This window comes from Oncorhynchus mykiss, chromosome 26 (genome assembly GCF_013265735.2).
Source record: "Oncorhynchus mykiss isolate Arlee chromosome 26, USDA_OmykA_1.1, whole genome shotgun sequence".
Lineage (NCBI taxonomy): Eukaryota > Metazoa > Chordata > Actinopteri > Salmoniformes > Salmonidae > Oncorhynchus > Oncorhynchus mykiss.
Genome location: NC_048590.1, coordinates 40,268,372 through 40,292,464, shown reverse-complemented (window position 1 = coordinate 40,292,464; position 24,093 = coordinate 40,268,372). Strand labels below are relative to the sequence as shown.

The following is a 24,093-nucleotide window of genomic DNA, read 5'->3' as shown; positions in this document are numbered from 1 at the left end:
AATTATACCTGACAAGCTCTTACAAATACAATTGAATAGGGAACTCTAGCCAACAGATCACATTCAAAACAGATTTTTATTTACAAATCAGGGCAGGCAGTGTATGGGTTAATTTAAATGTAATCTAATCGTGTCCACACCTTTGGTTCAACATCACTGCCCAACGTCCAATAATCATATGTACTGAGGACCTCTATAATCATCAAGCCACTAAGTGTAAAAATATTCACCGTTGTTTACTAATCTTAACGGAACCATACACCTGCATCTGGATTAAAGACAAATAAATACATCTGTAAGGCCGATAGGGAGTGTGTGTGTACTGTCCATCTCTGTTCTAGTAGTAGGCCTCTCTGATCTTGGCCTGTAGTGTGTCACAGGTCTTCTTGGCGTCTCCCAGCAGCATGGATGTGTTGGGCTTGTAGAAGATGGGATTGTCTACTGCAGCATAGCCCACACCCATGGTCCTCTTCATCACAATCACCTACAGTACAGGGAGGGGAACAGGGTTGAGACATGGCTAACGTCACCTTTTATATTCCTCTTCCCACTGGAGACAGTTCCATCCCCACATTCCCCCCTCTGTTTCCAACTGTCTAAATCAGGGGTACGGAAGTACTATTTGAGAAGGTCAGGGTCACACACATTACCTAGGTGGCAAAGGTCCAGATGGACATTGTCATTTATCGGTGTAACAAACCCCCTCCTCACAACCCAAACAGTTCACACCCCTCTTGTTGGCGGAGAGAAAACTGCAGCTAATTTCCTGCAATTCTACACATTTTGTCATGTCTTATGTGTGTTCATATGAGACCAGGGGTCGAGGCAAGACTAACCCTCATTTATCATTTTAGTTCAGGACCCACGGCCCTTCTGTTGCATATGACTGGTCTAAATAAATAGTGTCAGAAATATGTTTAAAATAACTAGTTGGAGATCTCATCACAATCCCCTACAGAGAAACAAGACAGCACACTTCACAATCTCATGTTATACTCTATACCTGTGAGAGTCCTTGTCAACCAAAGAGTAGGAGAGCTCAGCCCTCAACACCAGAGAGCAGAACAAGACAATATTTTGCATCCTTCCTTCCTTCCTTTTGTAAACCAGTGAGGGCCCTGTACTAATACCCTTATACTACCTTCTTCATTCCTACCTGTTTGGACTTCCAGACCTCCAGGACTGGCATGCCAGCAATGATGGAGTTGGGGTCCTCCTGGGCTGCTGAGTTCACTGTGTCGTTAGCACCCACCACCAGCGTCAGGTCAGTCTCTGTGGGGGACACACATTAAGTATAACCAGTACAGAGAACCTGGCGAAACTATGGATGGAACCAGCCAGGCAGCGTTACAAACACAACCAAGTGTGAGGGATGCCTGCTGGTCGTTATGATCAAATCAATGAATCCATCAATCTACACAGAACAGAAATATAAAACGCAACAATCTCAAAGATTTTACTGAGTTATAGTTCATAGAAGGAAATCAGTCAATTTAAATAATTAAATTAGGCCCTAATCTATGGACTTCACATGAATGGGCAAGGTCACAGGGCATAGGCCCACCCACTTGGGGGCCAAGCCCAGCAAATCAGAATGAGTTTTTCCCCAAAAAGGCTGCAGACATAAATACTCCTCAGACAATCTGGCAGGTGAAGAAGCCGGATGTGGAGGTCCTGGGCTGGCGTGGCTACACGAGGTCTGTGGTTGTAAGGCTGGTTGGATGTACTGCCAAATTCTCTAAAACGACGTTGGAGGCGGCTTATGGTAAAGATATAAACATTCAATTTTCTGGCAACAGCTCTGTCGGACATTCCTGCGGTCATCATGCCAATTGTCAGGTGGACGGATTATCTTGGTAAAGGATAAAATGCTCACTAACAGGGATCTAAAGACATTTGTGCACAACATTTTAGAGGCAAAGCTGTGTGTATGGAACATTTCAGGGATCTTTTATTTCAGCTCATGAAAAATGGGACAATTTCATTGTTGCGTTATATTTTTGTTCAGTAAATTGATCAGTGTGAGTGTGTGTGTTCTGACCTTTGAAGTCCTCATTGATCTCATCCATCTCCAGAACCACGTCATATGGAACACCTGCCTCAGCCAGGAGCACGTTTAGCTGGCCTGGCATACGACCTGCCACAGGGTGGATACCAAACCTAGAAACACACGTGCGCACACACACACACAGAGAGAAAAACACAAGCACACACATTAATGTTGTCTTTATGCAATTCCTCAGTCAGTCAGGGCTTCACAGCTTCGCTCTGAATTTGGAGAATGAAGATGTTTTCCACTCTAAAGCTTTTAGGCCCAGATGTGTTTTGTCTTCCTTGAACTTAAAAAGGTGACCTGCCAGTGTTCCTGACCAGGAAACTCAAGACGGTCAGTGGGATTGAAAAACTAAATGGAAAGAATGTTATTTTAGAAGTCAGACTAATACAGGACGATATCGTTATCTCACTGTGACAGGAGGACTGATGGTCCCCAACAAAAATAAACAGTGGAGAGAGAGAGAGAGAGAGAGGGGTCAGACTAATACAGGACGATATCGTTATCTCACTGTGACAGGAGGACTGATTGTCCCCAACAAAAATAAACAGAGTGGAGAGAGAGAGAGAGGTCAGACTAATACAGGAAGATATCGTTATCTCACTGTGACAGGAGGACTGATTGTCCCCAACAAAAATAAACAGAGTGGAGAGAGAGAGAGAGAGAGAGGGGTCAGACTAATACAGGAAGATATCGTTATCTCACTGTGACAGGACTGATTGTCCCCAACAAAAATAAACAGTGGAGAGAGAGAGAGAGAGAGAGATCAGACTAATACAGGAAGATATCGTTATCTCACTGTGACAGGAGGACTGATGGTCCCCAACAAAAAAAAACAGAGTGGAGAGAGAGGAAGAGAAAAAGAGAAAGAGATGATTGAGGAGAGAGAGAGAGAGAATTATATTATTGTGAAGACCTACCTGACAGACTTGCCCTGCTCTACCAGCATCTTCACCATGTCAGCAATGGGGTACTGGGCCTTAGCCGCACACAGACCCCAACCTACACACACACACACACACACACTATAAGCAGACCAACCTACACAATCACAGTGTCACTGTAGGTAAAGTTCAAATGTTACTGTTAAAAGGTATGACTCAGCGATGCACGAAGTAAACAGCAGTGGTGTAAAGTACTGAAGTAAAAATACTCAAAAAAGCACAACTTAAGTAGTTTGTGGGATATGTACTTTAATATTGATATTTTTGCCAACTTTTACTTCACTACATTCCTAAAGAAAATATGTACTTTTTACTCCATACAGTTTCCCTGCCATCCAAAAGTACTTCTTACATTTTGACAGGAAAATGGTCCAATTCACACACTGATCAAAAGAACTTCCCTGGTCATCTCTACTGACTCTGATCTGGTGGACTCACTAAACACAAATGCTTAGTTTGTAAATTATGAGTGTGGGAGTGTGGAAGTGTGGGAGTGTGGAAGTGTGGAAGTGTGGGAGTGTGGGAGTGTGGAAGTGTGGGAGTGTGGAAGTGTGGGAGTGTGGGAGTGTGGAAGTGTGGGAGTGTGGGAGTGTGGAAGTGTGGGAGTGTGGGAGTGTGGAAGTGTGGGAGTGTGGAAGTGTGGGAGTGTGGGAGTGTGGAAGTGTGGAAGTGTGGGAGTGTGGGAGTGTGCCCCTTGCTATCCGTCAATACAAATAAATGGTGCCGTCTGCTGTGCTTAATATAAGCAATTAGAAATGGTTTATACTTTTACTTGATAGTTAAATTAATTTTAGAAATTCCATTTACTTTTGACACTTAAGTATATTTAAAACCAAATACTTTTAGACTTTTACTCAAGTAGTATTTTACTGGGTGACTCACTTTTACTTGAGTCATTAAGGTATCTTTTCTTTTACTCAAGTATGACAATTGAGTACTTTCTCCACCACTGGTAAACAGAATATTGGGCCGATTTCCACAACAACTAAGAGTGTTGAACCTCTGCTGTTTTGGTCCCGACCATGTTGTAGCAGCAAGGAGCGCACGCACGCACACACACACACACCCTGCATTGTCTTGCATCATGCTCATCTTAATATCTACGGTGCTGCTCGTGGCCACGTCACAACTATACATTTCATGTGTTTGATGGCTCAGGTTGATGTGACCTTCTCCAAGACATGGCAGACCAGGTAACTTAATGACCAGGTAACTAATGACCAGGTAACTAATGACCAGGTAACTAATGACCAGGTAACTAATGACCAGGTAAATGATAGAGGTAACTAATGACCAGGTAACTAATGACCAGGTAACTAATGACCAGATAACTAATGACCAGATAACTAATGACCAGATAACTAATGACCAGATAAATGATAGAGGTAACTAATGACCAGGTAACTAATGACCAGATAAATGATAGAGGTAACTAATGACCAGATAACTAATGACCAGATAAATGATAGAGGTAACTAATGACGAGATAAATGATAGAGGTAACTAATGACCAGATAAATTATAGAGGTAACTAATGACAAGATAACTAATGACCTGATAACTATTACCAGATAAATGATAGAGGTAACTAATGACCAGATAACTAATGACCAGATAAATGATAGAGGTAACTAATGACCAGATAAATGATAGAGGTAACTAATGACCAGATAAATTATAGAGGTAACTAATGACAAGATAACTAATGACCTGATAACTATTACCAGATAAATGATAGAGGTAACTAATGACCAGATAACTAATGACCAGATAAATGATAGAGGTAACTAATGACCAGATAACTAATGATAAGATAAATGATAGAGGTAACTAATGACCAGATAACTAATGACCAGATAAATGATAGAGGTAACTTAATGACCAGGTAACTAATGACCAGGTAACTAATGACCAGGTAACTAATGACCAGGTAACTAATGACCAGGTAACTAATGACCAGATAAATGATAGAAGTAACTAATGACCAGATAAATGATAGAAGTAACTAATGACCAGGTAAATGATATAGGTAACTAATGACCAGATAACTACTGACCAGATAAATGATAGAGGTAACTAATGACCAGATAACTAATGACCAGATAAATGATAGAGATAACTAATGACCAGATAAATGATAGAGGTAACTAATGACCAGATAAATGATAGAGGTAACTAATGACCAGATAAATGATAGAGGTAACTAATGACCAGGTAACTAATGACCAGGTAACTAATGAACCGATAACTAATGACCAGATAACTAATGACCAGATAACTAATGACCAGATAAATGATAGAGGTAACTAATGACCAGATAAATGATAGAGGTAACTAATGACCAGATAAATTATAGAGGTAACTAATGACAAGATAACTAATGACCTGATAACTATTACCAGATAAATGATAGAGGTAACGTAATGACCAGGTAACTAATGACCAGGTAACTAATGACCAGATAACTAATGACCAGATAAATGATAGAGGTCACTTAATGACCAGATAAATGATAGAGGTAACGTAATGACCAGGTAACTATTACCAGATAAATGATAGAGGTAACTAATGACCAGATAACTAATGACCAGATAAATGATAGAGGTAACTAATGACCAGATAAATGATAGAGGTAACTTAATGACCAGGTAACTAATGACCAGGTAACTAATGACCAGATAAATGATAGAGGTCACTTAATGACCAGATAAATGATAGAGGTAACTTAATGACCAGATAACTAATGACCAGGTAACTAATGACCAGGTAACTAATGACCAGATAAATGATAGAAGTAACTAATGACCAGATAAATGATAGAGGTAACTAATGACCAGATAAATGATAGAGGTAACTAATGACCAGATAAATGATAGAGGTAACTTAATGACCAGGTAACTAATGACCAGGTAACTAATGACCAGATAAATGATAGAGGTCACTTAATGACCAGATAAATGATAGAGGTAACTTAATGACCAGATAACTAATGACCAGGTAACTAATGACCAGGTAACTAATGACCAGATAAATGATAGAGGTAACTAATGACCAGGTAAATGATAGAGGTAACTAATGACCAGGTAAATGATAGAGGTAACTAATGACCAGATAAATGATAGAGGTAATTAATGACCAGATAAATGATAGAGGTAACTTAATGATCAGATAAATGATAGAGGTAACTTAATGCAGAGGTTATTCTTGGAAGACTAAAAACAGAAGTGAATAAGGTCTGTTTGAAACAATTTGTTATCTTCTGTTCTCCTCTCCTGACCAAGGCTGCAGTACCTCTTTCCCAATACCCTTCCTTTATCTCTCTTACCTCTCCCCCTTTTCACCTCCTCTTGCCCCATTTCACCCTCTATTCTCACTTTCCCCCCCCTCTCTCCGCTCTGCTCTCCCTTCTGTCTTAAATCATAGGATTTCTACAGTCTGGGGGTGGTGCGTGCGAGAGGAACCCCTTTCCCCTGCCTGTAAGTGTTATGGGGTTGTGTGTGTTATGGGGCGGGGGGTGAAGAAGAGGGCATGCGTGCGAGAGGAACCCCCGCTCCCATGTGTCTGTCTAACGCCTGCTTGTGTAACTGTCCTGAGGTATCAGCATACTGGATAGAGGTGTGTTCTGATACTGGGTAGAGTTGAGAGGTGAGAGGCCAGTGCTGTATGTTGATTACAACTAATCAACTATATTTGGAACAAATCTCCCTGACCTCTAACCCCTGGGCCACTGTAGTCTTCTATATTACCAGTTACGTCTGACTGCCTGCCTGCCTGCCTGCCTGCCTGTCTGTCTGGCGAACAAGCTAGCTCCGCTTCACAGGGACATAGATAAACTGCACCCTCTACTGGACATTCCCTGTCCCTGTGTCAGGCTCCAGTACAGACGTTATGCCAGGGTTCATTACTAAATGACCTGGTTTCAGTCTGGGAGGAGAGCAGAACACACAGACAGATACACGACTCTGCACACAACCCTCCTACAGTGATGAACACTGGAACACAGGTGTGTTCCATAAGACTACCTCTGAACCCTACCCAGAACTTGCGTGTTGTGCGAACGCATGATTGCGTTTGTGCTGTGTGTGTGCTTGTGTGCGTTTGTGCTGTGTGTGTGCTTGTGTGCGTTTGTGCTGTGTGTGTGCTTGTGTGCGTTTGTGCTGTGTGTGTGTGTGTGTGCGTTTGTGCTGTGTGTGTGTGTGTGCGTTTGTGCTGTGTGTGTGTGTGTGCGTTTGTGCTGTGTGTGTGTGCGTGTGCGTTTGTGCTGTGTGTGTGCGTGTGCGTTTGTGCTGTGTGTGTGCGTGTGCGTTTGTGCTGTGTGTGTGCTTGTGTGCGTTTGTGCTGTGTGTGTGCGTGTGCGTTTGTGCTGTGTGTGCGTTTGTGCTGTGTGTGTGCGTGTGTGCGTGCATGCGTGCGTGCGAGAGTGTGTACCTGGGGTGATGATGATGCTGTTGGCCTCTTTGATGAGTTCGATGGACTGGTCCACATTGACCTCTGTGTGGGTACCTGTGATCTCCATGGGTTTTCCCCCTGCCGTGGAGCTGGTACCGAACCCTCCCAGGATCACGTTGGGCAGGGAACGGTTCATTGCCTGGAAAGAGGGGTGTAACCAGGATTAAATACAACATTGATATTATATCTCTATGGGGAGCGTGACAAATATTTTGATGAATTCCAAAACCAAAGAATCTCAAAGTGCAAGAGCAAAACTAAGATGACAAGGCTACCTGACTGGCAGGTGAGTGTCTGAGTGAGAGAGGCTGAGAGAGATGACAAGGCTACCTGACTGGCAGGTGAGTGTCTGAGTGAGAGAGGCTGAGAGAGATGACAAGGCTACCTGACTGGCAGGTGAGTGTCTGAGTGAGAGAGGTTGAGAGAGATGACAAAGCTACCTGACTGGCAGGTGAGTGTCTGAGTGAGAGAGGCTGAGAGAGATGACAAGGCTACCTGACTGGCAGGTGAGTGTCTGAGTGAGAGAGGCTGAGAGAGATGACAAGGCTACCTGACTGGCAGGTGAGTGTCTGAGTGAGAGAGGCTGAGAGAGATGACAAGGCTACCTGACTGGCAGGTGAGTGTCTGAGTGAGAGAGGCTGAGAGAGATGACAAGGCTACCTGACTGGCAGGTGAGTGTCTGAGTGAGAGAGGCTGAGAGAGATGACAAGGCTACCTGACTGGCAGGTGAGTGTCTGAGTGAGAGAGGCTGAGAGAGATGACAAGGCTACCTGACTGGCAGGTGAGTGTCTGAGTGAGAGAGGCTGAGAGAGATGACAAGGCTACCTGACTGGCAGGTGAGTGTCTGAGTGAGAGAGGCTGAGAGAGATGACAAGGCTACCTGACTGGCAGGTGAGTGTCTGAGTGAGAGAGGCTGAGAGAGATGACAAGGCTACCTGACTGGCAGGTGAGTGTCTGAGTGAGAGAGGCTGAGAGAGATGACAAGGCTACCTGACTGGCAGGTGAGTGTCTGAGTGAGAGAGGCTGAGAGAGATGACAAAGCTACCTGACTGGCAGGTGAGTGTCTGAGTGAGAGAGGCTGAGAGAGATGACAAAGCTACCTGACTGGCAGGTGAGTGTCTGAGTGAGAGAGGCTGAGAGAGATGACAAGGCTACCTGACTGGCAGGTGAGTGTCTGAGTGAGAGAGGCTGAGAGAGATGACAAGGCTACCTGACTGGCAGGTGAGTGTCTGAGTGAGAGAGGCTGAGAGAGATGACAAGGCTACCTGACTGGCAGGTGAGTGTCTGAGTGAGAGAGGCTGAGAGAGATGACAAGGCTACCTGACTGGCAGGTGAGTGTCTGAGTGAGAGAGGCTGAGAGAGATGACAAGGCTACCTGACTGGCAGGTGAGTGTCTGAGTGAGAGAGGCTGAGAGAGATGACAAGGCTACCTGACTGGCAGGTGAGTGTCTGAGTGAGAGAGGCTGAGAGAGAGTATGTGTGTGTAAGTGAATGCGACTGAGTGTTTAGCAGTACTCACCACACACATGATGTAGGAGAGGATAGCACCAGACGAGCCAATCAGAGCTCCTACAATGGTCATGAGGTTGTTGTCCAATAGGAATCCCTCGGCACACAGCGCCCAACCAGAGTAGGAATTGAGCACAGTGATGACAACGGGCATGTCAGCGCCCCCGATGGCCATCGTCAGGGTTACACCCTACAGGAACACAATCCCGGTCAGGACAGGCTTCAGTCACTAGTAGGGTTGCAAAAGGTTTTCCAGAAATACCAGTTGGAGGATTCCTGGATTTCCTGTTAATTCCCCACTGATTCCAGTAATCTTCCAACCTCGATTTCTCGAAAAGCTGCGATTCTTTGGAAAGTTACTTGAATCTTGGAACTATACCCAGCAAACCGGGAACATTCCCAGAACATTAGCTAAGATTCCCATTAAGTTCTAGGTAGTGTTTTATCTAACATTAGGATAACATCCCCCAAAAAAATCAGAAAACATTTTAAATGTAATATCCTTGGAATGTATTCCTAGCATTCACTGAAAGGTTGTGCACAACACCTGTAACAACCACCACAGAACATTCCCCAAACGTTATCATTAGGTTTCCAGGTAAGGTAGTAATGCACCAGTAATGTTTTTAGAACACACTGCCGCAACGAAATATAGGATCAATGTTCTGGGAATGTTCTGGCAACATCAGGCAATTGTTTTATGCAAACATTGTGTAATCATGAGCCAACTGGCCAGGTTTTGTGTTATGAGAACATTTGCCGCAACCTAGCGAATGTTCTGGGAACTTTTACAAAGCCAATTTTGGTTTGCTGGGTAGTCAATAGATAAACCCCTCACAGTGACTTTATGATACTGGGTTATTTCCTCTAGATCAGGGGTAGGCAACTAGATTAAGCCGTGGAACGATTTTTGTTGGAGCTGAAACAAACTACACAAAAAAATGTTAAACACTCAAGCCAGTTCTGGCCAGCGGGCCGCCTGTTGCCTAACCCTGCTGTAGATTGTGGTTGTCGTCTTTATCAAGGTCAGTCCCACCAACATTGTTGAGTGTCAAAGTTTTTCTTATTCTGATAAGAGCTGAATAACACTATTGGTCATTGGTGGTCTTCACCATGTCTGTATAAAACATTACAGCTTTAGCCATGTTCTCACCATGACGGTGGAGAGGCCAGACACTCCAACCAGACAGCCCATGCCAGTAGCGTAGTCAGCACTGAGCATGAAGGGAATCATACCACCGACAGACGCCGTCATCAGACCGGCGTTCATCATGTGACGCCCCGGCAACATCAGCGGGGCGGAGTTCAGAACACCTGAAAGGAGGGAATACAGAACACTGTTCACAGAACTGCACCAGGAACTCTAAACTCTGAACTCACAATGTATCATTCTGAACTGGAAATTGTGAACAGAGAGGAGTGGAACGGGGCAGGGAATCCTGGAAGGAGAGATGGGGCAGGGTTGTATTGATATATCACATTGATTAGAGTGAGGGGGTGGAGGTCAGGTGGAGCGTTGTAATATATTGAAAACAGACCACAGATCTGGCAGGGACTCCTGCCTTCGGTCGGTCTCTCATTACCAGTGATCACAGAGGGAATAGAGAACTGACGGTTTATAAACACAATAGAGAGACAACCGTTTCTCACGTGGGCTAGAAAAATAACTGCCCTCCATAGAAAAGCAGCCCCCCCACACACACACTTAAAGAGAAGATTCACCCATTTTGAATGTTCCATTGTTTTTGTGTATCTCTGAGTGATGTTCTATCGATTTCCTGGGTCATTTAATGTTTTCATGTGTATCTGAGTTACTGGTGTTCAAGCAGGCAGAAATCCATCCGGTTTGACGTAGCACTGTGATAAAGTCTCTCTCACTACCCTGGAAGTTAATAGGAATACGACTTTTAGATGGTGAAAACATCTATCATACATGTCAGATTTCAATACTGGCTGATGTCATAACACGGGACGATGTCTTCTCTCAAATGACTCAATTATCATATTTTTTGTGATATTCCTACCTTCGAGAAATTTAGAATTTAACAGAGGGTTTAGCACATTTCTCCTATTTGTCTGCCTCTTCAGTCCAGGGTGCATTGTATGGTGCCGTTGCGAATGTCAAACTCCACTCTGAGGCACATCGATCTGCAGGTTGAACAGGTGAGATTGTAGACTCCTAAAATTGATAGCTGTAAAATTCCCAAAACAAACTGCACTAACTAGCTACTTCATATACTGATCTTGTCTTTGGTATTATTGTGTGTAGTTAAGTTAGCTAGCTAGCCAGCCCATAGAGAGCATTGCATTGTGGATTTGGTAGTCGACTTGAGCTGCAACATATTTCCACAACAATATTTACGTTTCTACCAACCTTATTATAAACACCAAAATGGAACATCTGATCCCTAAAAATATTGCTGTCACATGTGTTATTTAACACTATACATTGTAGTGGTTTTGGGTGGATTTTTCCTTTAACAACTGTTACCTTACCAACGTAGCACTCCTACAAGCCTCCCGGCCCTTCCACTCTGTCAGGCACGCAATAATCAGCCATACTCACACACACACACACACACACCATCCTGGCCTGGATTTCCCATGGGATCTTGAGCTTTGGCTAGATCAAAGGAGGCAATCAGTACCACAGGACAGAGAGCTCAGAGAGAGAGAGTGTGTGTGTCTGTCTGCGTTCCTGCATCCACGTGTGTTAATGGCTGTCTACAGTACCTTGCAGCTTGCCATAGGCCACCAGTGACCCGCTGAAGGTGACCCCTCCGATGTATGTGCCGAGGTAGGCCACAGTCTTCACCATGTTGGCTGCAGGGTGTACGTCCAAGTGAGGGTACTCGATCATGTACTCTGCCACACAGGTCAGCACTGCAGCCAGACCCACCAGGCTGTGGAAGGCAGCTACCAGCTGGGGGAGATCGGTGATCTCAATACGCTTAGCAATGGTCAGACCTGGGGAAGCAGAGTAGCAGAGGGTCAGAAACACGCAGTAGGGCACAGGGGGAAAACAGACACACCATCACAGAGACCTTCAGTTCTATACAGGTACCGATGGCTGTAGATCCTAGCAGTTGATTTGGAATTCAGCAACAACAAAACAGCCCTGAATCTCTGAAGGCCAAATGTAGAAGACATTTTCTATGGAAGTATTTTCTCCTGGTCTCACAGTGCTTCACATAGAGTTGGACTAACTCCTAGTGCTACAACATACTGTATTTGCTGGGAAGGCAACCATCTGGACTGAATTACTTTTGTATTCATATTGGACATTAACATCAGAACTAACAGAATAGTCTGGAGGCACGCTCTAAACAGTGTTGTCAAAAACCCTAATAAAATAACAACTAGTTCTCTAAAGGATAATATTACTAATATCAGACTGCATAAACACACATGCCCTGGGTGTGTGTGTGTGTGTGTGAGACAGCTGCCAGGGCCTAAGAGAATAATAACATCATATCAGTATAACACACACACACACCTAAAGTACTCTGACACCATGAAGATATCAGAGTATATCTGTCAATCTAGATCGCATGATGGATGGTCCATCATAGTTTCAATAATTCACGCTCATTTTTCAAAGACTTCAGAAATAATATGCAAAGTCAATAACATGTACAAACCTTAGTCATGGTTTTATACACTTTTAAACAAATGTGAAATGGTGTATGAGATCAGATATCTAGACTTTTCTTCCTGTGTTGTCCAGACCAAAATCCTCATCACCAATGGCAGAAGGAAAAGCTCAGAGGTAGAAACATGGCATCTGGCTGGAAAAGTTGACTTGGGCCCGTTTCCCGGACACGGATTAAGCCTGGTCTTGGAGGAAGGGCCTACTTACCCAGGGTCTTCTAGTGGCCATGGCCTTTTTAAGTTTCCATTTCAATCATAAAGTCTTTTTAGATGTTTAAACACACTTTTAATACATGTTGATTAGATTTGAGATGGTGTGTATCTGTATATGGCTGTGTGGTGTGGCAGGTCCACCTACCCAGGGTTCCTCCGGTGGCCATGGCGGCACTCATCTGTGCCAGCAGCTCAGGAGAGGGCTTCAGGGAGCCGAGAGTGGCAGCGATGCCCCCTGCTACACCCATCATGCCCAGGGCATTACCCAGACGACTGGTGCCCTGTGAAGACAGCCCTGCCAATGCTCCCACACAGCACATACCAGACCCCAGGTACATCATCTGGAACACACAGTGTTACAACATAACACACCAACACAACACAGTTGGCTTCCTAACCCCAGGTAGTTACATCATTTGTAGAACAGCACTTCAACAACAACAACAGCACATCAGTGTCACCTGCTCGATGTGGTAGCCAGCAGCCACAGAGGCCCCGTAACCTCCTATGAAGACTCCTATTGGAAGACCGTACAGGTAGTTGTACTCTGGAGGGTCTGTAGGACGTTTAAACATGTCCAGCATCCTCTGGGTGATCATGAACCCACCTGGGAGGACAGAGACAGGTAGAGACAGTGAGTGAGTGTGTGCTTGTGTGCGTGCGTGTGCGCATGTGTGTGTCGTGTGTGTGTGTGCCAGACCTGCGATGTTGATGGAGGAGACGAAGGCTGCAGCCAGAGCCAGGCCCTCGGGGAAGGAGGAGGGGTGGAGACCTCCCCCCATCAGGACCAGACCACCCACAGCAGTCAGACCTGCCACGGGGAGAGAAGACATGTTCACACACACCTTGTTCAACGTCCAGGTGCTTGAAGGAGTAAAGAAATGGAATAATGTAACAGTTTCTGCAGGGGTTTCTTAGAGGGAGGAAATAAGCGGAGGGCTTTGTTACTACACAGCTCTACACAGCTCAATACTACAGACACACCCAGTATGGAGAACAGGGTGACCATTACCTGCTGACACACCAGGGTCCTATTCACTAGACACCAAACAGCTGAAAACTGACCCACACGAAGAGGGACGGACAAAGCCTGTCTAATAAGTGCTTGTTTTTCATTGCAAAGTGTTTTAATACATTTTACTAAGGTGTGCACAAATAAATAGGACCCAGCAGTGACACTATTTGAGCCCTGACCTCTGACCTGAGATGGCGTTGGTGACGGACATGAGGGGTGAGTGGAGGGCGGGGGTGACGCCCCACACCGTGTGGTATCCCACGATGCCGGCCAGGCCGAAAGTAGTGACCATCTGGGTGAAGGCTGAGTTGGGCGCCGCCAAGCCCAGAGCCAGACATGTAGAGAGACCTGAAGACAGGAGAGGACAGCAGAGAGGGAGGGAGTTAGGGTGTGTGTGTGTATGTGTGTGTGTGTGTGTGTGTGTGTGTGTGCGTGTAAGTGTGTACGGTGTGAGTGTCTGACCTGCGGTGTAGACACCAGCGTTGGTCAAGGTCTTCTGGAAAGGTGAGACCACAGCTGCCTTCTCTGCCGCTAGCTCTGCTACACTTTTCTGTTTGACTGGAGCGGCCGGGGGTTGTGTCTTAGGTTGGGGGGATGGGAACAGGCTCTTGCCTTCCTGGAGATGTGACAAACACAACGTGAGAAACACACAATGTGAAAAAAAACACAAGATGAAAAATACACGTTAGAAATCCACATGAGAAACACACACACTGAGAAACACACACACTGAGAAACACACACACTGAGAAACACGTGAGCAATTGAGGAATATTCTAAATGGAAGGTTATTGTTAGAAATGGAGGGATCCTGTCAGGATTTAATTGGAAACCTTGCTTTTTAAAAATTGAGTTTCTACGGCACCAAGGTTGAAAATAACAGACTGACCAATCACGTGCAAGTTGAGGTTCTTAACTAGAAGACAGGATTTTTCATATCACCTAAGGAACCTGAGTAACAACCACGGGATATAACAATGGAACATACCTAGCGAGAAAAATCACATTTAAATAGCATGAATAATTCTGTTTAATACGTGGTAAGGTGACACGCCTCGTGCTTTCTCTGCCTCTCTAGTCTGCCGTAAACACTGTCAAAATGTCAAAACTTTCAAATCAAGACATTCCTGGAAAAGTGCATTTAAAAAAGATATTTCATAACTAGCATTCCTGTTTCTCACGTAAACTGTGCTATGTGCAGCCAGCTGGATTCCAGCTCTGAGAGAATATAGCAGGGTGGCTTATGGGTCATGGTGACGCTTCACTCAGAAATAACAGCATGCATCCCAAATGGCACCCTACTTCCTATATAGGGAGCAACTTTTGACCAGGGCCCATAGGATGCCATTTGGGAGGCAGAGAAAGTCTGAGCATGAAGGGACGTGGACTCTTCAACTCATTCAACAGAGAATATCTGACAAACTTTGATTTGGAGTGAAATATCACATTTAAAACTCCCTGCTTTCTTCAGTCTCAGTGTGACTGATTCACCCACTTTGTAGCTCTTTACTTATCGTGTCATTTGAAACAAAACCAAATCCCACCTTCTTTCACAGGAGAAGACAGCATTTACACCCACAATTTGACAGGAAAAAAATACTACCAACCTCAAGACATCTGAGAGTCCTCACAATATATACGTTCAGGTAATAACAGATGATTAATGCTAGTTAAGTAGTAACTAACTATGACAGAACTTACTGCAATACGCTACAGTATGTCAAAGGCTGTGATTTATCATCTGCTGTAGAGTAATGTGTTCTGACAATCTGGCTGTTGGGAAAAGAATCTACAATAGAATTTTATGCAGAAAAATATGTTGGTAGGACACGGCTGTGTGTGTTTGCGCACATGGAAGTGATTTATGTTTACTATAGGTTAATGAGATCATGGAAACGGGACGACTAAAATGGGACTAAATGGAAAGGGCATTTAGTTGACTAAAATGGCCCACTGTTTTATTCATTTTGACAATAACTAGACTAAATCATTATTCAAATGACAAAAATGTGACTTAATGATACGTGTCAAAATGACCTAGACAAAACAATAAATAAATAAATATTCTACATGAAGTATCAACAGAGACACATACTACACACCTGCATGACCATGGTTCCTCTGATGACGTGGTCCAGTGTCCCGTGATCAAACTCTTCTTTGGGCTCAAAGTGGAAGTAGTCTTTGTCTGGGCTGATGGTGATAAGCACAATTAAAATCAGACATTAATATATCACATTTATATACTGTAGCACCTTTATCAAACTCCAATCCTTTTAGACTTGGCCAGGAACAACTCAGGGTCTGTGGGGCTATAACATAGGCCAGGTGTTTTTCCTGGTCAGGTAACATGATTGGTCCTAGGGAAAACTACTGTCCCTGTCCATGTCTAGTAGTATTATAAAGTGTCCCTCTATCCATCCAAAAACCTGTCCACCCACCCGTCCCTTTACCTGATGGCCTTGAGCAGTTTGAGCACGTTGTTGGAGTACAGGGTGCTGGCCTGGGTGGGCATGCGGCTGGGCAGGTCGGTGAAGCCGATGTGTGTCACACCCTGAGGAGAAACACACACACAGCTCTCAGTTACACACACACAAACTCCACCTATACACACTCTAGGGACAGTATTATTCTTCCAGAACTGAGCTGGTCTCCTCACCTTGTGTACGTGCAGCTCTCCAGGCTTGGTGGTCTCAATGTTTCCTCCAGCCTCAGCAGCCAGATCCACCACCACAGAGCCATCCTTCATAGACTCCACCATCTCTGTCTTGATCAGGATGGGAGCTCGCTTCCCTACAGACAGAGGGCATGGTCACGGATCATTATAGAAAGGGAAATTATTAGGATAGAAAGAGTGGAATGATATTCATGGTGAGAGAAAGGAGGGAGAGACGTAGGAGAGAAACAAAGAGAGGAGAACAAGCAGACAGAGTATGTATGAATGTATGTATCTCACCAATGAGATACTGAATGAATGAGAGCATGAATGAATGAGAGCATGAATGAATGAATGTTCACCTGGGATGAGAGCAGTACTGATGAGGATGTCCACATCTTTACACTGCTTGGCAAACAACTCCATCTCAGCTGCAATGAACTCTGGGGACATCTCCTTGGCGTAACCTCCAACACCATCCCCGGACTCCTTAATGTGCACCTCCAAAGGCTCCGCCCCGAACGACTTAAACTGTTCCAGAGCTGCTGGTCTGAGGGTGGATACAGAACATCACCATCATCAATACTGTACCTGGTATCGAAGACTAACTACAACTCATCTGGTACTGCAACTCACCTGGTATCAAAGCCTCTGACGATAGCTCCCATAGACTTGGCGGCTCCAGCTGCAGCCAAACCAGCCACTCCACCTCCGATGACCAGGACCTGGAAGGGTTAACAAGATGGCGGTCAGAGATACAGCGACGTTGCATTGATCCCACAGACTCTGCAGTCCAGGTGACAGGTTAGTCAAAACACTATAATATAGTTAATGCTCGGAGATGTCACAGTTGTTCAGTTTTGACAGGTACATTCACATTGATCTAGTTGATATAACTGCTATAGAAGGACTTACCTTGGCTGGGGGGACTTTCCCTGCTGCTGTGATCTGGCCGGTGAAGAATCTGCCAAAGTGGTTAGCAGCCAGAACAACAGCCTTGTACCTGCAGGACACACACAGTTCTATGAACACATTGAACAAGTTTCAGAGCTGGAGGCTAAGACATATGCGTTACTGTGTGTGTACGTATGCGTGTGTGCATACATGTCTGGGTCTCTGCGCATGTCTCCCCTTACCCTGCAATGTTAGCCATGGAGCTGAGTGCGTCGTAGCCCTGTGCGATGGTGACTCGCGGGACCTGATCCATGGCCAGCACGGTGGTCTGACTCTGGGCCAGCTTCTCCATGAGATCAGGATTCTGGGCTGGGTAGATGAAGCTCACCAGGGTGGATTTAGGCTTCAGCAGCTCTGACTCATGTTTGCCAGTAGCCTCGTTCAACACTGGAGCTCTCACCTGGAGAGAAAGTTCAAGAGAGAAGATGGGTCAGAGGTTACCAGGGGCCAACAATGTCTAAGAGATTGAAATGTTTATTTTGTTTCCTCTACTAGCTCAAACAACCAGCAACAACGATTTACTCAGACTTCACCAGTGTTATCCCATACCTAATACTTTGGAACGGCAAAACTCATTCCTCACTCAATTTGTTATGTAAAACTCCCATTGACATACTAGAAGTGTGAAGTATGGTTTACAATAAAGTTACATTTCAACATGTGTATATCTGAAGTTAGGATCTGGCCCTCAATAGTTCAGTACACATTTTGTTTCCTAACAGCACGTGCGAGGGGATCTGCCTGAGCTAGGAGCTGTGTGGGATAACTAATCTTGATCTCATTATGAGTAGTTCATGGAATGTAGATCCATGATTCTGCACAGAGCCTTGATCAGGCCGATCCTCTCAGATGTAACCCTGCAGCCCTGGGTTCAAGTTAACTCCCTGCCCAGTATTGACCACACTGAGTTTGAGTTAAGTTTGAGTTCCATAGCCCAGTACTGACCTTGAGGACCAGGTCAGATCCGAAGGCCCCGTTAGTGTCTGTGATGGAGGCTCCAGCGTTTATGTACATTTGGTCAGAGAACTTAGCGTGGTCTCCTGCTCCAGACTCCACCTGGACGTTGAAGCCCTGTTTGACGAGCAACTCCACCCCCGCAGGGGACACAGCCACACGACGCTCATTCTTAAAGATCTCCTTAGGAACTCCTACCACCAGGTCCTTATACAGCCGTCCTGCATGAACACACGCAACCTCCTTTTAACAAACACTTGAGGACAACCACATAAGATACAACACACCTCGGGGAACAACAATGGGTGTGATTTACACACACTGAATCAGTGCGCACACACAAACATACCTGTACAGATACATGAGTGGGAGACATGAGTATAGCATTACAATTAACAGCATGAAGAGTAACCCAATTCTGAGTTCAGAATTTGCCGTTATCAAGACCTGGTGAGAATCTGGGAGAGACTGACAGGTTCAGGGTAAAAGAGGCTGCAGATGAGACTGTGGAAGAGGCAGGGAAGGGAGTAAGGAAGAATGGAAATGAGGCAGGGACTAAGGCAAGCTGTAGTGTACTAGGCCGTAGTGACTACTACCGTAGTGTGTGTAAGTTAGACTAAAAGACAGTGTAGTTCTGCAGCGGAAAGTGAGTTGGGCCGGCGAGGTTGGTGGAGAGTCGGGTTTCACATATCAGTCCTTACACGGTGTGGTGACCTCCCCAGCACAGAAACATTATTAGCAGCTGGTTGGCTGCGAGCCAGTACCCACACCACGACGAGGCCTGCTCTGTCTGTCACACACAGACCCAAACCCTGCTCCGCTAAATGTCCCAGTTACACACAAAACTTCCACAAACACACAACATACACTCCAGCACAGCTACCTCAGTCAGTGACAACACAGGGTAGTGTTTATAAAAAGTAGATCTGCCACGGAACAGCAGAATACACATTTCACCTTTAACTGACCTCTCTTACATGTTCTCTTTGCAGGTTAGCAACAGAGAGTGGAGTTAGCCACGGTCATGTTAGCACCCCATAGAAACATTAGCTAAGTTGATTCACGGTCCTATTGTTTCCCATTTCAACAAATTCCCTATCAACCCCTATTCCAAACACAACCGCCACTGCTCTGTGGGAGTTTTTCCACTCCTCCAGCCAGGGCAGAAAATGTCCTTAACTGAACTGTTGTTTAGTTTCCCAATGCCTTTAGTAGGATAGAGAGGAGAAGCTATAAAACAACAAGCAGCCAGGCCTAGACTGCCTACTGTGGCAAAAATACAGATAAGACAATTATCAGAAGATAGTGTTCAGTGTGATCAGTGTTAAGGAGTTTGTGTGTTTGTTAAGGAGTTGTAGTTGTGTCCTACCTTTAGCAGGCTCACAGTTCCAGAGCTGTGGGAAGGTCCTGAAGGCCCGTCGGCCAGGTGTGTGGTGGCGAACACCTTGCTGGAGCAAGGTGACAGTGGAGCCGCAGCAGGAGACACAGCGCAGCAGAGAGGACATGACTAGTGCTGCTGAGGGACAGGCCTGTAGCTGTACCTCTGGTCAACAACACCTAGAGACACAAACAGTTGTGTGTGTGTTGCAGGTGAGGACGTCTTCTAACACTACGTCTGCTTGCTGCTTCCTCAGCCAGCCTTGCTTATCTTAACTGCCCCCGGAAAGTCCTGAACACACACACACACTTTCTCTTCAGCTGCTGGGCCTAGCGACGGCAGTGTGACATTTCAGCTGTGCAGGACAGGACGCAGGGCTGTATACACACTACACAAAGCTACGCGAGATCTGGAAATATGACAGTGTGGTTGTGACAAGAACACGCCTGACTGCTGGGTGAGAGCATAGGACAGGGTTGGGTAGGAGTAGGGACAGGAACAGAAATGGTAGGGCTGGGGTAGAGGCTGGAGACAGGCAGTAGATCTGCATGCAGAAACTGGGGCAGAGAGAAAGAGGGATTATATCCACATGTTGTGGGTTAGCAGAGCACAAGGCAACAGCAACTCAAACGACACACACAGCCTCTCTCTAATTCATTCATACACTCACTCCCTCCCTCGCTCTCTGCTGCCGTTGGACCATTGGGTGGAAAACTGGGACACAAGTCTCTATTACAACAACCTGTAGCTGAACATTTTGTCCGTGCATGACTGTTGCTTCCATATATGCTTCCATATATGACATGACTGTTGCTTCCATATATGACATGACTGTTGCTTCTATTCATTCCTGCAGGAATAAACAGAAACGTAAGAGAAAAGTGTTTATTATTAGGGTAACTACAAAAATATTTCTCACCAACCTTCTGGTAGTTTTCGTCTCAGCCGGAAATTAATTCCCGTTTGATCCGTTATAAAATACAGTAGTGCAATTTGGTTGGTCGGAACGACCTTCACTTTTTCATTTGTCGGGCGCACGGAACGAAGTTTCGGTATCGCAGGTTTATTGGCGCGTTCAGATGAAAGTCGGAACTAGGAAACTCGAACATGTCCGACTTGCTAATTGGTTGAGCGCGGCACGTGTACAACTACAGCCAGTTAGCAAGTCAGACATTTCCGAGTTTCCTAGTTCTGACTATAACGTCAACAATGCATATATAATTAACTATAGAGACTATGCGAATTATTCCTCATCATATCTTCTCTACTTTTGGTGGCCATAACTTCATGTTGTTTTGCAATTATAATATTGACAAAGTTCCAGTGAAACGTTCTGCTTTTCATCGGCAGGTTTTCTTGTCATGGTCCTTAATTTATAAACACAATTTTTCTTCACACAGATATTATATATGGAATACTCGGGATATATTGTATAAAAATACCTCTCTGTTTTTAGAATATTGGTTCCGAAATAATATCCTATTGGTGAGCCAACTGGTAAATGCAGAGGGTCTTTTACTCAGTTATAAAGAATTCTTATCACTTTACAAGGTCCCTGTAACACCTAAAAATGTTGCAATTGTTTTAGATGCCATTCCCTCAGGTGTTGCTATGTTATTCAGGAACATGTCAAGACCTGACCCTCAGAGCCTACCTTCTATTGACCCTGTTGACTCATCAGTAGGAAAGATTTGTTTCTCTTTTGGCCCATTCAACAACAGAGCGATACGATCCTTGTTTCAGCAGGATGTTGTATCTATCTATACCTTATGTCATGCCTTATTGGAATGGATTTATTGATAATATCTGTTGGAAAAAAGTTTGGATGTTGCCACACACATACCTACTTGTTAACAAAATTAAGGAAGTTTCCTTTAAAATTATTCATAAATATTATCCTGCCAACCACTATATGAAGAAGTTTAAGGAAAACATCAACTCAAATTGCTCCTTTTGTAATGACCACCCAGAAACAGTTTTGCATATTTTTTGGCATTGTATGCATGTAAGAAAACTGTGGCAAGACATCAGTAGGTTTATAATTGAACACATTTATGAAGACTTTACACTATTGTGGAGAGATGTACTGTTTGGATTCTTTACATACAATAGAAATAAGCGGAATCATTTTTATGTAATTAATTTCATTATTCTTTTGGCCAAATTTCATATACACAAATGTAAATTTACAAACAGAAAACCACATTTTCGTACCCTACAAAAAGAAATTGAACTGTATTTTAAGACAGTTAAATGCTCTACTAACAAAAAAGCTGTTAGAATTGTAAGTATATGCATGTCCCTTAAGGTCCTTGTGTAATTGTAATGTGATATTGTACCCCCTAGCTCGATTGTCTATTGTTTGTAATCTATGAATGCTTGTGTTCCCTCATGTGCTTTATGTATTGATTTGTTATTAATAAAACGTTTTAAATTTTTATTTAAAAATAAAAAGAGACTGCGAATCTCTCATAACCACATTAATACCACTGCAGGCTGACATTCATCGAGATTTGGTGACATTCATGGAGAATGCTCAAATGACTTTCTGTAATTAAAGTCACTACATGTTTTTTTTTCACAAGCTATATCGCCATCAACAATGTAATGTTGCACAGAAGTTGTTTGTATATCGTTGTACACAAGATAACGCCAGTGAGACATGTTTTGAATGATAGCTTTATGTAGCTGGGCGACTGTGATAAAACCGGGGTTTTAAAGAGGCAGAAACTTACGCGCATCTGCTTCCAAGATGTTTCAACACTTCAAAGTTATTTATCAACAACTCTCGAGCAAATATTTTAACAAACTACAATGTAAAATCATATCTGAATTATAATCCCTTACCAGCTAACCCCCACAAATTGTTCGAGGGAATGCTTATTGTTGGCCATCTCATGTTCGACACACATGGCTGCTGTAAACATAGAAATGCAGCATGATAGCTTCTAGCTAACGTTAGCTGTCAAACTATTTGTCTAGTGAAATAAGAGTGAAAGAAACGTGGTTGAAGATCGTTTAATACTCATATTGGTAAGTGGCTATAGCTAACTAGCTACTGTGTATTTATATGTGTGGCCTTTATGGTGTTGTTAGCTAGAGAAGTCAGCCAGCTAGCCGTTGCTAACTAGCAACTGTGACCAGACAGCTTAAGTAGAAATCAGGCTGGGATAGGGTTGCTAAACTGTTTTGGTGATGGTAAAGGTGATTTCACAACTTATAACGGAGCAAATGTTCCATCATGGCTCCCAATTTTGGGAGCTCTGCAGCCCGACCTTAGCAACTATGGGTCAGGCTGCGCTTCGTTGAGGAAGGAGAGGTGCCTAGTACTAGAGTATGTGGCTGAAAACCTATAGTTCGATCACTGCTGCAGACGACTATTCCTACATAACCCTCCCAAATCGGCGCAACGAAAATGCACATGAGCAGAAATGGAGTGATTGGGAAGCGAAGTCCCCATTTAACGTGGACGAGAAGGCTATACCTTTGAAGTAGAGGAAGAGTTTCTGACCATGACAGAGTTGTATCTGCAACGCTATTGTACTCTACTTCAGCCTGCCACGAAACCAGTAGACAACAATGGGATATGGCCTAAGGGGGTACAAGGTCCGGACCAAAAGAGGAACTGATGGTGAAGCTGTCGTGATCCCTAACAACATCCTGCTGGGGCCACACAGCAGCAGAATATTCTACCCAGGACAGACCACCCACTGCTATATCTGTGATGGCATGGACCACCAGGTGAAGGATTGCAAGACTGTTACGTGCTGGAGATGCAGTGAGTTCGGCCACAAGTCCAGAGACTGCACGAGTGAAAGCAAGTGCACACCCTGCAATGGTGATGGGCTCACCTACTTCAACTGTCCACAAGCCTACAGCAACAGAGCAAAGAACGGTGGAAGGGTAGCAGAAACTGAAATGCAACAACCAATGCAGCCAGTAGACGAGCCACAGATCCCACAGCACGTCCCCAAACAAGATGAACAGCAGAGAGGTGGGGAAGAGGAGGACAAGGGAACCGAGAGGTCAAGAGGAGAAACATCACAAACCCAAGAGCAACAGCCACAATGAGGAGAACAATGACAGCTTCGAGTCTTCAGGGAAGAGCCATCACAAGACACTTCCCTCCCTGATGACACAGGTCCTGCAGCAGACTGGTCCACTCAAATAGAGGCTCATGATGACGATCCACCAAACCTTGCCAGTACTCCGGCCACCTCCCACCTCCCTAGTGGCTACCCTCCTCTGCCCCCAGACACTTCCAGCTCCAATGAAGGTACCCATCCATCAAAAAGTGGTAAGAAATAGCCTGTCTCT

General features: G+C 44.5%; 2 protein-coding genes across 5 annotated transcripts in view; one reads left to right on the top strand and one right to left on the bottom strand.

Annotated features, from left to right (window-relative positions):
• Positions 1-57: 57 nt before the first annotated feature.
• On the bottom strand, positions 58-20,853 carry LOC110506782 (NAD(P) transhydrogenase, mitochondrial). 3 transcript variants are annotated; one of them, XM_036963271.1, is made up of 23 exons: positions 20,700-20,853; positions 19,768-19,955; positions 18,390-18,619; positions 17,627-17,844; positions 17,406-17,493; positions 17,127-17,215; positions 16,853-17,040; positions 16,494-16,627; positions 16,288-16,388; positions 15,937-16,027; positions 14,297-14,450; positions 14,021-14,182; positions 13,520-13,630; positions 13,281-13,426; positions 12,965-13,160; positions 11,689-11,922; positions 10,109-10,269; positions 8,966-9,145; positions 7,426-7,585; positions 2,974-3,055; positions 2,042-2,160; positions 1,157-1,272; positions 58-484 (listed from the first exon to the last, which is right to left on the bottom strand). In XM_036963271.1, the coding sequence occupies exons 2-23, from the start codon at positions 19,901-19,903 to the stop codon at positions 338-340; spliced, it is 3,243 nt and encodes a 1,080-aa protein (XP_036819166.1). In that variant the 5' UTR covers positions 19,904-19,955; positions 20,700-20,853; the 3' UTR covers positions 58-337. The 3 variants fall into 3 exon arrangements, with proteins under 3 accessions (XP_036819166.1, XP_036819168.1, XP_036819165.1); XM_036963273.1 differs by having other exon boundaries at positions 20,696-20,836; XM_036963270.1 differs by lacking the exon at positions 20,700-20,853 and having other exon boundaries at positions 19,768-20,164.
• A 1,759-nt stretch (positions 20,854-22,612) lies between these two features.
• Positions 22,613-24,093, top strand: part of LOC110506132 (spermatogenesis-associated protein 5-like protein 1) — a 56,441-nt gene continuing 54,960 nt past the window's right edge. The window contains exon 1 of one of the 2 annotated variants that reach the window (XM_036964132.1): positions 22,613-22,809. The gene's annotated coding sequence lies outside the window, so the exon portion shown is untranslated. Of the gene's footprint in view, positions 22,810-23,801; positions 24,074-24,093 lie in introns of those variants that run through there. The other variant, XM_036964133.1, reaches the window with a different exon arrangement.